A 16,909-nucleotide genomic window follows, 5' to 3' on the forward strand; every position below is an offset into this window, starting at 1 on the left:
TCCTCCGAGGAGTCATTCCCAGGAATCTGCTCATTGAGGAAACACTGTTTTCTCAGATTTCAAAGATGTAGAAATTTGTTTCCATGGTTCTGTGAGTCACAGCACTGAAAATGTTGGGGTTATTTTTACCACTCACCCCTCTTCCTTTGGTGGTTCGCTGTCTCAGAGCTACATTCATTAGGACTATAATTCCCACTGGTTGAGTACCTGGCTGTGGGACATCTGTGGCCTCGTTCGGACCACTGGGAAAAGCTGGAGTCAGAAGCTTTGGCCAAGAAATCCTCCTCTGCATCACACCACAGCCATTAGCTATCCACTCTGCCTCAGGAGAGGCTCTATGTACGATTCTCTGACTTTACCATCCCTCCAAGTCATCTGGGGAACTTGTTAAAAATGTAGTTTCCTCAGCCTCTGTTCAGAAACACTGACTCTGAAGGTCTGGCCGGGGAACTGGGCAACTGGACAAACAACTCAGGTGATTCTCATCTATATACACGATCATCAGAGCACACTTTAGGAAACATAATTCACAAGTTCAAGCTTTGAAAAAAATGACTAGATTTTGATTTCCTTTCACACTCACTGAGGTCTTGTGGGGAGTTTAGAAAACAAACAAAATAGAAAATCGAAGACTATGAAAAACAAAGCCGGCCATAAGTTATTTAAAACATGGTAGGAATCGCAGCTCCTTATTCTCGGATGGCTCCATCAGAAGCAGGTGCTGTTCCTGGTATTAGGTTCGGCATCTCTGTAGAATGACCCAGAATCAAAGGAGTGAGCCAACTGGTCTTTCTTGCAGAAAGGCAGGCTGAATTGTGACCCCACCTTCGAACTTGAAGAAATGATTCTGGAGTCCAAACCTCTTCACAAGAAAAAGAAGCGTCTGGCAAAGAAGGAGAAGGAGATGAGGAAATGTGATTCCTCTCAGGTAAGCAGGTACCCCCCAGATTCAGGGTCACGGGACTCTTCCTGGCACCCACGGTTGGGGAGCTCCCAGTGGGAGGGCCACTCAGCACCCAGAGCTGCTGTTTTGTGAACGCATGGAGTCTCTGAACCCCCAGGCTTCTGGAATGGGAGGCCTGGGCCGCACTGGGGTTCCTAGCAGAGCAGTTACATTTAGCGGTGGACTCTGGCTCTGCCATGAACATCATTCAGTTATGGCCCTCCTCAAGCTCTCATTTCAGATTTTACAATATCCTGGAAGACATTCCAATCAGTAGCTCTGCAAACAAATATTCTCAAAGTCCTTCATGTCTCTAGCCCTCCAGGGACACTCTACACTCTCACAGTCAAGTTAGCCAAGGCCATGTGCAACCCTACAAGTATCTGACCTTCACTGACTACAGGTTTCTTCCTTCTTTAGGACCCTTGCTCTTCCCTCTTCCTTCAGTGTTCTACTCTCAGATCTTCACGTAGGGGATTTCCTATTGTCCCTTATACCCTAAACGCCATTTGCCGAAGATAAGGTCTCTTCGATACTGCTCTCTTTCTCAGCCCCGATTTTTAATTCCCTCGTGACATTAACATAATTTACAAATCCTTATGTGTTTATTTGTTTCTTTTTCTACCCCAACTAAAATGAAGGCTCCTTGTGGGGGAAGCCCAGGTCGCACCCACCAGTGTCTTCATACAGCGTAGGCTCAATAAACAGGAGGTTTAGTATATTGGAAGGAAAGGAAATTTTGTAACTGGACAGTGAAAATTGGGCATCGCTCTTCTTAGAGCTACAAACCCCATATTCTTCCTTAATCTATTTCAGCAGTGTTCTACAGCTTTTGCAAGTACAAATTTTTCGTGTCCTTCATTAAACTTATTTAGAATTTTATTCTTTGGATACAATGGAAATGGAATTGTTCATTTCCTTCTTGAATTATTAATTCCTGGCATATAGAAACAATGGATTTGTCTATATTGATTCTGTATGCCGCAACTTTGCTGAGCTCATTTCTTAGCTCTAAGCTTCCTTGTGGATTCTGTGGGATTTTCTATCCATTAGACCATGTCATCTGCAAATAAGGCTAGTTTTACTCCTCTTTACAGTTTGGATGCCTTTAATTCTTTTCTTTCCCTGATTGCTCTGGCTAGAAATTCCAGTACACTGTTGAATAGCAATGGCAAATGCAGGCATCTTTGCCTTTTTTCTACTCTTAGGGGGAAATACCTTTTACCACTGAGAATTGTGTTAGCCGTGATTTTTTTTGGAAAAGCCTTTTATCTTGTTGTAGAAGTATTCTATTCCTAGTTTTTTTTAGTGTTTTCATCATGAAGTGTTTTGAATTTTGTCAAATGCCTTTTTCTGGGTCAAATGAGATAATCTTGCACATTTTTATTTTCTTAGTTCTGTTAATGCAATGTGTTATGTTGGCTGGTTTTCTTATGGTGAACCATTCTCACACTCCTGGAATAAATCCCCCTTGGTCATTGTGTATAATCTTTTAATATGCCGTTGGACTTGGTTTGCTACAATGTTGTTGAAGATTCTTTTATCTATATTCATAATGAAAATTGTCCTGTAATTTTCTTCTCTTTTGATGTCTTTAGCTGTTTTGGTATGGGGGTAAAACTGGGTCCATTGAATGAGTCAGTTTTCTTTTTTGGGGGGGGGCGGGGGGTTTTCCAGGCAAGTTTGAGAAAGATTGGTGTTGTTTCTTCTTTAAACATTTGGTAGAACTCACTGCTAAAGTCATCTGGTCCTGGACTTTTCTTTGTTGGGAAGTTTCTTATTACAGATTTTTACTTGTAGATTACTCTTTACTTGTTATAGGTCTGTTGAGATTTTATATTTCTTCTAAAATTTTTATAGTAATTTGCTTTTTTACAAATTGGTCCATTTCATCTAGATGTTATTTGTTACTATACAGTTGGTCACCCTGGGTTTTTTATTTCTATAAGGTAAATCTGGAAGTCATGTCCCCACTTTCATTTGTGATTTTAGTTATTTGCATTTTTTCTTTCTATATGACTAATCATTTGTCAGTCTTATCTTTTCAAAGAACCAGTGATTATGTTTGTTATTTTTCTATTTTCTATTTCATTGATCTTTGTTCTCATCTTTGTTTTTTCCTTCATTCTGCTTGCTTTGGGTTTAGCCTGCTTTTCTTTTTCTTTTTTTTTTTAAGATTTTATTTTTTTGATAGAGAGAGATCACAAGTAGGCAGAGAGGCAGGCAGAGAGAGAGAGGAGGAAGCAGGCTCCCCGCTGAGCAGAGAGCCCGATGTGGGGCTCGATCCCAGGACCCTGGGATCATGACCCGAGCCGAAGGCAGAGGCTTTAACCCACTGAGCCACCCAGGCGTCCCTGCTTTTCTTTTTCTAATTCATCAAGGTATGAAGTTAGATTATTGATTTGGAATATTTCTTCTTTTCTAAAGTAGACATTTACACCTATAAAATTTCTCTGATTACTGCCTTCACTGCATCCCCCAAGTTTTAGTGTGTTGGGGTTTTTTTGTTTATTTATCTTAAAGTATTTTCTAATTCTTGTGATTTTTTTTTTGACACAATGGTTGTTTAAGAATGTGTTTAATTTCCATGTATTTGTAAATTTCCCAGTTTTCCTTCTGTTGTTGATTTCTAGCTTCATTTTGTTGTGGTCAGAGATCGTTTGTATGATTTTAAAATTTTAAAATGTATTGAGACTGTTTTTTACCCTGACATATGGTTTCCTTCCATGGTTTCTTTTACCTTTCTGAGCATATTTAAGACAGTTGTTCTAAAGTCTCTGGGGGCGCCTGGGTGACTCAGTCGGTTAAGCATCCAATGCTTGGTTTCAGCTCAGGTGGTGATCTTGGGGTTGTGAGATCAAGCCCTGCACTGGGTGGAGTCTACTAGAGATTCTCTCTCCCTCTCTCTCTCTGCCCTTCCTGCTCATGCTTCACTCTCACTCTAAAGTAAATAAATAAATCTTAAAAAAAAAAAAAAAGTCTCTGTTTAGTAAATCCAATGTTTGGGCATCCTCAGGTGTAATTTCTGTTCCTTTGAATGGACCTTGTGATTTTGTTGTTGAAAACGTGACATTTGAATATTATCATGTAGTAACTCTAGAAATCAGATTCTCTCCTCTTGTAGAGTTTGCTCTTTTTTGATTGTTGAAAGCAGTACTCATCCTTTTTAAAGTAACTTTTACAAACTACTTTTGCAAACCCCATATTCCTTGTCCTGTGTCATCCCTGCAGTTCCTATTATGTTAGCTTGTGTTTAGCTAATATTTTGACAGAAATTTCCTTGAACACCAGAAGCATTTTTAAGTTGCTTTTTTTCTTGATTTAGTGTTTCCTTGGTTGTTAAAAAGAACTTTGGATTGCTTTCCAGAATTCTGACAAAGTTAGCTCTGACAGTTTCTGCTTGTTTTTTGTTTCTGTTGATGGGAGCTTGGAGCTGCCTACTCTAATATTCTGTTCCAGTTCCTCTTAATCTGGTACCCTAAGTTTAAAAATAAAAATCATTTTGCTTTAAAATAAAGGTTAGTATTCCCAAAAATAATCAGAAAAGATCATGAATCTCAAAATAGCACTCTATCTACTCTTTGACATCAAGGTTTTTAAAATGTGAGGATCAATCTTGGCAGCTCATTACAGTATGACCATGTTCATTCATTCATTCATTCATTCAATCCATGATTATGAAGTGTCTGCTTTGTCAGGAAATGTCTCTGACTTGCTAGTCATTGCTGCCCTTAGAGGTACACAGTGCTCTGGGAATTACTCACTCATTCTGAGTGAGGGTCCAAGTTAGGCTTTCCAGAAGAGCAAACATCTGATCTGGTTCCTCTTCTGGCTCAAGCCTCTTGAACACAGCATGAGTGTTTCCTACTGTTGGCAACCATTTGCCATTTTGTTTCTTTTGAAATAATGAAGGCATTTCTAAACTCTCAGGATATAAGTCCTGAAATGCCCTTATCCTTTGTTTTCTGTGCAGTTGTCTCTATTCAACCTAGAGGAACCAGATCTGGAACCAGATCTGGCTTGGAAAAGAGGTCAGTGATCCAACCATGATCATTTTAGTGATAAGGCATGGTCTCCTACTACTCCCTCAGTCTGTAAACACTGCTTCCTGGTTAGGAAAAAACAGGCACAACAAACCCATTGGCTTATCTTCTCTAAATTCCATCTGCTTTCTTATTTGGCATTTCATTAAAATGGAAATTTTTATAATGTAGTCTTTTTTAAGATTTTATTTATTTATTTGACAGACAAGTAGGAAGAGAGGCAGGCAGAGACAGAGAGAGGAGGAAGCAGGCTCCCCACGGAGCAGAGAGCCTGACGCGCAGCTCGATCCCAGGACCCCGGGATCATGACCTGAGCCGAAGGCAGAGGCTCTAACCCACTGAGCCACCCAGGTGCCCCAAAATGGAAATTTTTAACATGATTTTTAGCCAAATTAATTGTATTAATAGAGCCATCATTTTCATTTAAAGATGTGCTTAAATATCGCACAAACCTGTTAATCTGTGTTTTATCTGATCTGTTTGTTTTGGTTAAATTGTTTTAAAAGGGGCACCTGACTGGCTCAGTTGGTTAAGCACCAACTCTTGATTTTGGCTCAGGTCATGATCTCAGGGTTGTGAAATTGAGCCCCACATCAGGCTCCATGCTGGGCGTGGAGCCTGCTTGAGATTCTCTCTCTTCCTCTCCTTTTTGCCCTTCCCACCCTCTCTCTTTTTTAAAAAAAAAAATTGTGTTTTTTTAAAGATTTTATTTATTTATTTGACAGACAGAGATTACGAGTAGGCGGAGAGGCAGGCAGAGAGAGGAGGAAGCAGGCTCCCTGCTGAGCAGAAAGCCCAATGTGGGGCTCAATCCCAGAACCCTGGGATCATGACCTGAGCCGAAGGCAGAGGCCTTAACCCACTAAGCCACCCAGATGCCCCTAAAAAATTTGTTTTAAGAGATGCTAGGGTGAGAGGGTAAGAGATAATATGCAAAGATCTATTTTTCCTATGGACATATATGTATATCCTAGAAAGCTTTATTAAGGGGAAAAGCCCTACAATACCAATTTTGTGTATGGGAAAATAAAACCTATTGTAATCTTTTATATATATCTTATTTTGTATATTTATTTTTATTTATATAATATATACTTGACATACACACATATACAAATATATAGTTGTATCAATGTAAATATATATTTATACATATACTTACATAAACATGTGTAACTCTAGTAGAGTTGCTTTGTTTTTGTTTTTTAACTTTTTCATGTGGGAAAAGGGGTGAGGGGAGTCATGTCTCAGATGCCTTCTCAACTTGTAAAGGTAATCAGTGTAGATATTTACACCTTAGGGGAAAAGGATAAATGTAACTACTATCACCAGGCCCACAGGTTACTAAGGAAGGTTATTAAGGAAGCAATCCACTGAACATCATAGACACACTAGAGAGTAAAATTTATTTTTGCAGGGCTTATTAACAACCTCTGAAGTCCACAAGTCTTATAAGAGACCTTCTTAGAAATATCTGCTAGAATCTGTTCTTGTGTGTATGTGTGTGTGTGTGTGTGTGTGTGTGTGTGTGTGTGTGTGTTATTTTTGTTTGTTTTTGTCTTCATGATGAAGATCTCTTCTTATCTGTAGCTGTAAGGGAGAGGGAACATTCTCTTCTTTTCATCTTTACTCATGTAGACTTCTTTCACCCACTGTTAGGAGGCTCTGTGTGCTTTGAGACTAAGAAATGGAATCGTGTTAGTGAGTACAGAGCAGAAAGAGGCAGGCTTAAAATGCTCTAAACTTATAAGGATAAGAAAGGGGTAGAATTATCTTGTTAAAAGACGGAATGTGGGGTGTGTAACTATCTGCAATGATGGTTTCTACATGTTGAACAGTCAACGCTAATCCAACTAGCATGATGGCAAAATGAACTTTAATAGACTGTTTAAAATCTGTTAGAGAGTGCCTGTCCCCTCTCTCCAGTAAGAGCTATCATCTCTTGTGAATGCTTCCTACTCTGACTGGATGAGGCAGTGTGTAGTGGTGACTTCCCAAACAGCTATATGATCCTTTTAAATGTAATGACTTAAATATTAACTCATGAATCCTTTGTAAGCATTGATTCCTTTATATTAAAAAAAATCAGAACAGTAATAGGACCTACATGATCGAGCTGAGGAAGAAGTAAGATGATGTTAGGAAGGCATATTAACAATTAACTGTGTTAAGCCGTGGACTTGTAAAAGGCTGAAAGCTTATCATATGACCCCTTGGACTTCTCCTCTGGGTCCCTATTGCATTAGTGCTTCTCAACCTTAGCATCACACTTAACCCATATGGGAAAACTTTTTTAGTATACTGTGTGTCTGGGTCCCACCCAAGATCAATAACATTTGAATCTGGGAGTGTGGCCTGGGCATCGGTATCTGAAACGTTCTGCAGGTGATTCTATATATGCAGCTAAGGTTGAGATCCACTGCTGCAGGATCCAGGATACGACTAAATAAAGCAAAGCACTACAGTTTTCCCTTTCCTCCCATTTTCTCATTTATAAATGGAGTTGATATCGGCACCCACTTTATAGACTTGTTCTGAGTCAATTAGTACATGTAATGTGTTCGGCAAAATGATTAATTATTATGTTTTACTCTTCTGTTCTACATCCTGACTCCTATCTTCTTTCTTTCCCATGTTCCTACTTTTGTTCCTATTTATGTCAGATGCCTCTACTTCTTTGCTTCCAGAATATTCTCCCTTCATTCCTCTCTGCTCATCAACAACTTTCAAGTATAGAACCAAAAAGACAGACACATCACCTAGCTGGTCTGCTGTTGAGGCAAATGATGAAAGTTCTCTTCTGCTACCTCCTGAGATTTCCACCTGCTGCAAACCCTTGAGATACTTTTGTTGCCACCTCCATGCATACCAGTGTAATAGCCATCAGCTCTGCTCATTTCTGAGAAGCGGGTTCGAAGAGTTCTAACCAACCTTTTCCTTCTCAGTCACATAAGACCCATTCATCCCTCCATTCTCTTTGCCTCCCTCTCCTTTCCCTCATCATCTCTATCTGGCTACTGTTGTTGACTTACCCATGTCACTGAACTTCTTAAACATTTTCACCTAAAGCAGAGGAAAGAGACCATGTTGAACGTGAACATTTCAAGGACTGGTGTGGGTGGGTGGAGGGCAACTCGTGGGGTCTGCAGTGCCAGCTCACAAACTCCTCTCTGAGTGTCTATTTTATATCTTTAAGGAAAACAGAATTTGGCGGTAGAGAAAAAAATTCACATGGATTTCTACATTTTAGTTGATTTTAATCTTGATTTGTAAGGTTAAAAATATTTTTAAATGTATCTTTTATGTTATATTTTAAGTAACATTTTATATGTCCATATATGTATATATAATTTTTATATATGTTTATGTAAATGTTTTGTTTATATATATTCTATATAAACATATAAACAAACATAAACATATTACACAAATTTATATATATTTAATACAATGATATATATGATATATATTATGCATAAAAATATATACATATATAAACATATATGAAATATTGTAGATGTAAAAATATTGTATAATATATATGTTTCTGTATTTATGTTTTTTGTAATACTTTAAGTTTAAAAAAAAACCACGGCGAACTATTCTCAAAGAAAAAAGAAACCCCAACTTTCAGCTCAATTAACCAAGGTAAAAAGAGAGGACCCAAATCCATAAAATATAAATGAAAGAGAAAACATTACAATGCCTCTCCCTAAGAGCACAGAAATGATAAGGAGCAAAAGAAATCACTATGAACAACTATATACACAACAAAGAGGACAATCTAGAAAAAAAATGGGCTTTTTTAACTAAGAAAAATTCTTAGTAACATACAACCTATCAATTCTGAATCAGGAAGAAATTAAAGATCTGAAGAGACCAATTACTAGTAAGGAATTTGAGTCAGTAATCAAAACTCTCCCAGCAAAAAAAAGCCCAGAACAGATAGTTTCACTGGTGAATTTTACTGAAATTTTACACTTAGCCAAAAGGCCAAGAAGCGATTTTACCAAACTTTTAAAAAGAATAAACATTAATCCTTCTCAAAATCTTCCAAAAAATCAAAGAGGAGGGGAAATCCCCAAACTCATTTTATGAGGTTAGCATTACCCTGATTCCAAAGCCAGAAAAAGACATGAAAAGAAAAGGAATCATCAGTCCAACATCCCCGATGAATACAGATGCAAAAATTCTCAATAAAATACTAGCAAACCAAATTCAGCAACACATTAAAAGGAACATTTACTCAAGTGGGATATATCACTGGGATGCATAGATGGTTCAACATATGCAAGTCAATAAGTGTGATACATCACATTGATAGAATTGAGAGAGAAAATCATATCATCTCAAGAGACACAGAAAAGGCATCTGACAAAATTCAACATCTATTCATGATTAAAAACGCCTAACAAATTAAGTATAGAAGGAACATACCTTAACAAAGGCCATATATAATGAGTCCACAGCTAACATCATACTCAGTGATGAAATACTAAAAGCTTTTCTTCTAAGATCGGGAACAAGACATGGGTCCCCGCTCTCATCACTCCTATTCAACAAAGCTCTGAAGTCCTAGCCAGAGCAATCAGGCAACAAAAAGACATAAAAGACATCAAAATTGGAAAGGAAGAAGTAAAATTGCCTATTTGAAGATGATATGACGTTATATATAGAAAATCATAAAAACTTCACCAAGAAACTCTCAGATCTAATCAATGAATTCAGTGAAATTGCAGGGTACCAAATTACCATATAGTAGCATTTCTATATACTAACAACGAATTATCTGGAAAAAAATCAATACCATTTACAAGAGCATCAAAAAACAGTAAAATACTTAGGAATGAATTCAACCAAGGAGGCGAAAAATATCTGTACTGAAAACCACAAGAAATCTGATTTTTTGGATATAATACCTAAATTATATCCTATGATATAATATCTATATTATAAATGATTTTTTAGATATAATACCTAAAGCACCAGGAATAAAATAAACAAGTAGGACTGCATTAATAAAAAGACAACAAGACATTGATGAAAGAAATTAAAGACAACACATATAAGTAAAAAGGAATCCTGTATTCATGAATGGAAAAATTAATATTGTTAAAATGTCTATGCTACCTGAAGCCATCTATAGATTCAATGCATTCCCTATTAAAATTCTGATGGGATTTTTTACAGAAGTAGAACAAAAAAAATCATAATATCTATATGGCACCACCAAAGACCCCCAAATAGGCAAAGCAACCCTGGGAAAGAAGAACAAAGCAGGAAGTATTATATGTCCTTCTTTCAAGCTATACTACAAAGTTATACTAATTAAAACAGTATGGTACTTGGAGAGAAACAGACACATAGACCAATGGAATAGAATCAAGGGACCAGAAATAAACCCATACAAATACCATCAACTAATATTTGACATGGGAGCCAAGAATACTCAATGGAGAAAAGACAGTCTCTTCAATAAATGGTGCTGGGAAAATTGGACATTCCCCTGTAAAAAAAAAAAAAAAATGAAAACAGACCCTTATATCTTGCAAAAATTAACTCCCTAAAATTAATTCAAAATGGATTAAAGAGTTAAATATAACACCAGAAACCGTAAAACTCCTAGAAGAAATGGTAGGAACAAAGCCCCTTGACAATGGCCTTGGCAATGGTTTTCTGGATATAATACCTAAAGCACCAGGACAAAATAAACAAGTAGGAATTCACCAGTAAAAAGACAACTTATTAAATGGGAAAAATATTTGCAACTCATATATTTCATAAGGTGTTATTATCCAAAACATATAAAACTCATAGAACTCAAAAGCAACAAACAAACCAAAAAAAACAAACAAGCAAAAACACCAAATAATCCAATTGAAAAAAGGGGAAAGGACCTGAATAGACATTTTTCCAAAGAAGATATATGAAGGCCTACAGGTCCCAAAAAGGTGCTCAACATTACTAAACATCAGGGAAATGCACATCGAAACCACACACACCTGATAGAATAGCCATCATCAAAAAGACAAGAAATACCAAGTTTTGTCCAGGATGTGGAGAAAAGGGAACTCTTAAACGCTGTTGGTGGAACTGTAAATTGGTGCAGCCACTATGGAAAACAGTATGGAACTTCCCTCAAAAATTAAAACCAGAACTACCCTATGACCCAGAAATACCACTTCTGGGGCTATATTGGAAGGAAACATGAATACTGTGTTGAAGACATACCTGCACTCCTGTGTTCACTGTGGCATTATTTACAATAGCCGAGACATGGAGATATGGATGGGTGGTTGAATAAAGGTGTGGTATGCTCACACACACACATACACACACATGAGTATCAATTCATTCTTTAAAGAGAAGGAAATCTTGCCATTTGCAACAACATGGATGGACCTGAAGGGTGTCATGCTGAAGGAAATAAGTCAGATAGAATGACAAATACTGGGCAATCTCAAGTTGTATGTGGAATCAACCCGACCAACTAACTCATAGGAAAAGAGATCACATTTTGGGAAGCAGACACGGGGGACGGGGTTTGGGTAATTGGGTGAAGGCAGTCAGAAGGTACAAACTTTCAGTTACAAGATAAGTAAACTCTAGACATGTGACATACAACATGACAGCTGCACCTCACACTGGGGTATGATCTAGAGGAAGGTGTGAATACTGTAAACCTTAAGAGTCCTCATCAAATGGAGAAACCATTTTTTTCTTTTTTCTTTGTTAACCAACAGGACAGTAGATGTTAACTGAACTTGTAATTCACAATATATGAAAATCAAGTCATTATGCCGTACACCTTAAACTTATACTGGGCTGGGCACCGATTGTATCTCAATAAAACCAGGGGAAAAACAACACTTCTTATAAAGATGTTTCTTGGGACACTATGTATAAGCTACATATATTTATTTATATAAAATATAAATTTTTAAATAAAAATCTTGGGGTAAAACTGCTGTTGAGAAGCTCTATCAGATTGTATTTACCCCATAGTTTCATGTCCCCATGACTGACACTAGAAACCCTCAGGGTTACAAATACCCCATTTTGAGAACAAGAGTAAGTATAGCAGAGTCTCCTTTCTCCCCTTTGTCTTGCTCCCCTCCCCACTCCTCTGAAATGTCTTCTCCTTTTCATTGGCCTCTTCTATCACCTAAACATTCACTCAGGAAAGAAAATTCTCCAGTACTTGAAGACTTACTATTTCTTAATTCTTAGATTTTAAAAAAAAAATGAATGAATAAATATCTTTTCATCAGGGAATATTTTTTTTCTTCAGAAGTCATTTGGAAGTATTTTATTGTAGGCTTGTAAAACATTTGATCTGGGTGGGACTCTGTCCTGGGCTTGATGATTATCACCATTTTGAGGGTAAATTTCCTCATTAGGATGGAAAAGTCTTCAAAAGATGTTAAAAGCTGGATAATACTGTCAAAGCAAATGTTTTGCCTGTGAAAAAGTCACAAATAAAGATTTTGCTCACTGTGCCTGAGGTACAATTAGTCAACCCCAGCACAGTTGTTGAAGGGAACATTCACCCAAAACTGTGTTTCCAGACTGTTCATTAAATCTAAGTAGAACCTCCACACCTTTTATAGGAGGGCCAGGAGATGACTGGCGAGTAAGCAACCAGCTCAGTAAACCCTTATCCCCACCCACCTCGAAGTCATTCTTTCTTCATGGGCTGAGAGGCTGAGAGACATCAAGCTAATAAGCCATAACCCACATCTTCCTTGCTGTGGGGAACAGAGTTGCCATGTTTTATCCTCTGGCGGTTTCTTTCTTTTTTTTTTCTTTTTAAAGATTTTATTTATTTATTTGACAGAGAGAGATCACAAGTAGACGGAGAGGCAGGCAGAGAGAGAGAGAGAGAGGGAAGCAAGCTTCTTGCTGAGCAGAGAGCCCGATGCGGGACTCGATCCCAGGACCCTGAGATCATGACCTGAGCCGAAGGCTGCGGCTTAACCCACTGAGCCACCCAGGCGCCCCTGGCGGTTTCTTTCTTATTTGCATCCCTATTACTCTGATTGGGGTCTCCTGCCACACATTTTCAGATAGTGTTCTTTTGGAAGATACCCTGGTGCTTCTGAGATTTGAGCCAGTGAACAGACAGGGGGTTTCTGGCTGTTTGAGGCTCCCCCTGGTCCGCTAACTGCATCTCTTTCTCTCTCCCCCACTCCCACCTGCTCCCCCAGAAGACATGCCTTCTTCAAGAGCATCTGGAGTCTGTCCAGAAGGAGTTCATCATTTTCAACAGAGAAAAGTAAGTAAGCCTTGGTTCAACAGCAGCCCAGAGGATGATGGATGCTTCAGCCAGATTACCTGCAGAGCCTTAGCTGATTTTTTTAAACATTTTCTAACTTTTTCTCACATCAAAAATGATACATATCTGTAATAGAAAGATTAGAAAATTCAGAAGCCTTTTCCCCCCGTATGAGATTTCAAAAACAGCAATAGGTAAGTTAGCTTAGCATCAAGTTTCGGTCTCAGGGAAGGACAGAGGAATGGGACCAAAACACTTAAAATTGGTGACACATTTAAGATGGTTTCCTTGTGTCATGCTGCTTTATAAATTGTGGGGCCTAATTCTGTCATTTCAAAGCTTAAATCACTTCTTTTTCTTTTCAATGATAAGTCCTGGTTGTTTTTCTTTTTCCTTTTCTCTTTTAAGAGTAAAAAGGGACTTTAATAGAAGACCGGCTAATCTAGCCTTGGAACAAACCAAAGACCCCCAAGAGGAGAATGGTCAGAATAAGAAGTGAAGTCCTCCGCATCTTCTGCTTGGGACCTTTCCTGCCACCTCAGGCCAGGAATTGCTGACAGTAGTTCTCACCTCTCCACACCTCACACACCTTAGGAAATGTGTACGAACGCCTTTGGGAGGAGGCAGCATGACAGAGACAGAGAGTTCTGGTCTCCTGGGACCTCGTTTCACCACGAATTAACTATGTTGCCTTGAGCAAGTCACTTCCTCTATGGTCTTTGCTTTGGGTCATTCACCTAAATGAGAGGGTTATACAAGAGGAGCTCTGTTCTCCCTTTCTACTGTTACCATTCTGTTTTTCCACACAGCCTTTATCTTTATTTTAAAAGGAATATTTAGATGTAGATTTATTTTTCCACTCATTCTAACTACACTGTGACAAATGGGCAAATGGACACTGATGGGTGGCTGGTGACTGTGTGAGGTTCTTCAGAGCTAGAAAATTTCTTAGAGGGGTCAGAGAGCCCCCATCTGACTGAGGAGAGAGAAGGAAGTCAATCAAGAAGCAATGAATGGGAGCAGATTAGAAGTAACAGATTTCTGAGGCCTTCTAGCGGCATTCTGGAATTAGCATACCCTGTCAGATCCAGTCAGCCAGCAAGAGCCCAGTGAGCACATCCTTCCCATCGCCCTGCACAGAGACGTGAAGCTGGGCAGCTGAAACTGGTCATGACTGGTAAACATTGGTGATATTTACACCACAGAAATGGGCAAATGCTTCAAATCAGGGCTCCCCACCGCCCCCGCCCAGCCCCTATAAGCCAGTTGTAAAGCAGTTGTCAGCATATCACTCACCTCCTAGCTTTGAGAGTGAATTGTCCTCTTATCAGAGATCCTGTCTGGAGAGATCAGAGAATCTTACCGTCACACTGAGACCATGTCCACCTTTTAGTAATCAAGCTCTCCCTTACCTGTACAGGGGTTACAGTCTGAGTAGAATGGGAGGGGAATTTGGAAGAGAGGAAAATTTACGCTTGGAAACCCTTTAAATTACCCACACCATGGTGGGAATCTTTTCTCAGAGAAGCCCAGTGCAGTGAGCCACCTTCCAGTAATGAAGCAAATCACCATGTGGGGGTTTGATTTTGTCTTTTCTTTCTGGTCTCATTTTTGGCCAGTATCAGATGAACCAAAATGTGTTTCCGATTATACATGCCTTTATAGACTGGAATAAGAGAACTAGGAGATGTAGTCAGGCCACCTAAACCTCGTCCTTACAGACAGTCAGGGCCTTGCCAATATGGCAGAAAGCAGACAACAGGGAAGAGCAGACCGAGAAACCAGGCAGAAGTAACAGATCCCACACCTGCCACACCAGACATCCAAGGAAGGAAGCAGCACTCGGGCAATTAAACATGGGTAGGAAGCCAATGCTGGATTTTAACTTGGCCTCCAGGATTTCCTCCTCACTGAGTTAACAGGCCCAGAATTTCTGGTAGAACTGTGAATAGTGTGTCTCTACTTTAAGAGCAACCACATTTTTTTTTAAGAATTAAAACCAGCTCTTTCCTTCTGTTTGACTTTTTTTTTCTACATTTCCCACATATTATTTTTCCCGTGCTGTTTTGCTTTTCTCCGAAAGCTACAAAATACGCACTGGCTCCGACTCCATTTCTGATTATGGATGGAAAGAGCAAGGGGAAGGTGACCGGGTTCTGTTCTAGGCTGGTTACTCCAGGAGTGTCAGGGGCCACTGGCGTGGTTTACCATCTTGCATCTTCCATGTGTTTTGCCTCAAGTCCTGATGTGCTGTGGACGTGTCTCTCCAGTCACCTGGTCCCTTCTCTTGCTGTGACCTTTTATGTATCATCGAGGAAAGACTTCAGGAAACACTTGCCACGGGGCCATGGGATCAGGGGGCTCTGCATGGGGAAGGGAGCCGGCCATCTGTGCCATTTCACATCTGTACAATGTGTAACAGTACAGGAACCCCATAACATCTATGTAGTGTGAGCCCCTAGTTTTTATGTCCAGTGAGTTCCTGCTGTGCCCAAGGCACCTCTGTGGACATTCAGGAACTGTGGACACACCAACCAGACAGCACAGCCTCAGACCGGTAAGATGGATTCTCAGTCCCAATCAGGTTACAGACCCACAATGTGTTTCCAGTTAGAATGAGAAAGAACCATATTGAAAGCGCCCAACAGCTGACTGTAAGCATCTCCCACCACTGCCCATCTTCAACATTAGGAGAATAAAGGTTTCCAGAAACCAGAAGGAGGCCTAAATCTGTACCATGATTGCTAGATGTTGGTATTAGCTTCTTTGGTATTATTCCTTAACTTGGGCCCAAAGTTATTACCCAAACCAGCCGGAACATGTCTCAGCAATGAGATGTGTGACAAGCAAGGCTTGGGGCTCAGAATTTTAGAAAACAGGCTGAGTATTGCCGCCCTTTGCCTGGTATTCTCCCATCTCCTTCTAACTGCTTCCTCCCTTCTAAGAGCCCCTGAAAAGTCTAGAAAAGTCTAAGCAAGTCCAGAAATATCCAGGTTATAACAACTCTTACACTGCAGCTGGGTCACCCAGCCCCTGGCGTTGTGATCCCCCTCCCAGTGGCTGGAGGGTGAGAGGGCATGCCAGTCCTGCCACCCTGCCCATGCCCCGAACTCCATGGAAGTAAATACTCTACTAATGGCTGACACATCTCAAGGACAGCCCTGGTTCTGGCTGGGATCATTGCTAGGGCAGCAATAAGTGTCCAGCCGCACAAAGCCCTGCTAAGTGAATTATGGTCATTAATTCGCAGTGAAGCTTCTTGTGATGGGAAAGTTTGAACCGGAAACTAGTGGGCTGTAGATCATCATAGCTTCTCTAGATTGGATGGGCAAGTACATAGCTCGGGAGAAAGAATGCTGATAGAGCTGGCAGGAAGCAGTCTTGCTGCTTTCCACGGTACAGTCATGCTAAACCTTTTGTTCGCCAGCCAGACAAAAAGGCAAAGGCATGCAACACATCGTGTTTGTTTCAGTAGCCAGTCGTGCCTGCCTTGTCTACACAACATCGTTTCCCACTGTCCTCCTGCGATTGCTCTTTCTTACAAGCTCAGTGTGTCTGACTGATGTTAAATGCTGAGGTTCAAAATCCAAACTTCAGTGATCTGCGCTGTTGTGAACAGGGAGCCACTGGGTGGGAAACGTGCTTCTG

At 39.7% G+C, this 16,909-nt stretch overlaps 1 protein-coding gene across 1 annotated transcript in view; it reads left to right on the plus strand.

Annotated features, from left to right (window-relative positions):
• The window catches only part of STK32A (serine/threonine kinase 32A), a 140,204-nt gene extending 124,929 nt beyond the window's left edge, over positions 1 to 15,275 (plus strand). The window contains exons 11-13 of the mRNA XM_047731547.1: positions 800 to 928; positions 13,194 to 13,261; positions 13,670 to 15,275. Coding sequence (XP_047587503.1) covers positions 800 to 928; positions 13,194 to 13,261; positions 13,670 to 13,760 — 288 coding nt within the window. The 3' untranslated portion in view covers positions 13,761 to 15,275. The remainder of the gene's footprint in view (positions 1 to 799; positions 929 to 13,193; positions 13,262 to 13,669) is intronic.
• Positions 15,276 to 16,909: the final 1,634 nt, after the last annotated feature.

The sequence above is a fragment of the Lutra lutra genome, chromosome 5, assembly GCF_902655055.1.
Source record: "Lutra lutra chromosome 5, mLutLut1.2, whole genome shotgun sequence".
NCBI classification, from domain to species: Eukaryota; Metazoa; Chordata; class Mammalia; order Carnivora; family Mustelidae; genus Lutra; species Lutra lutra.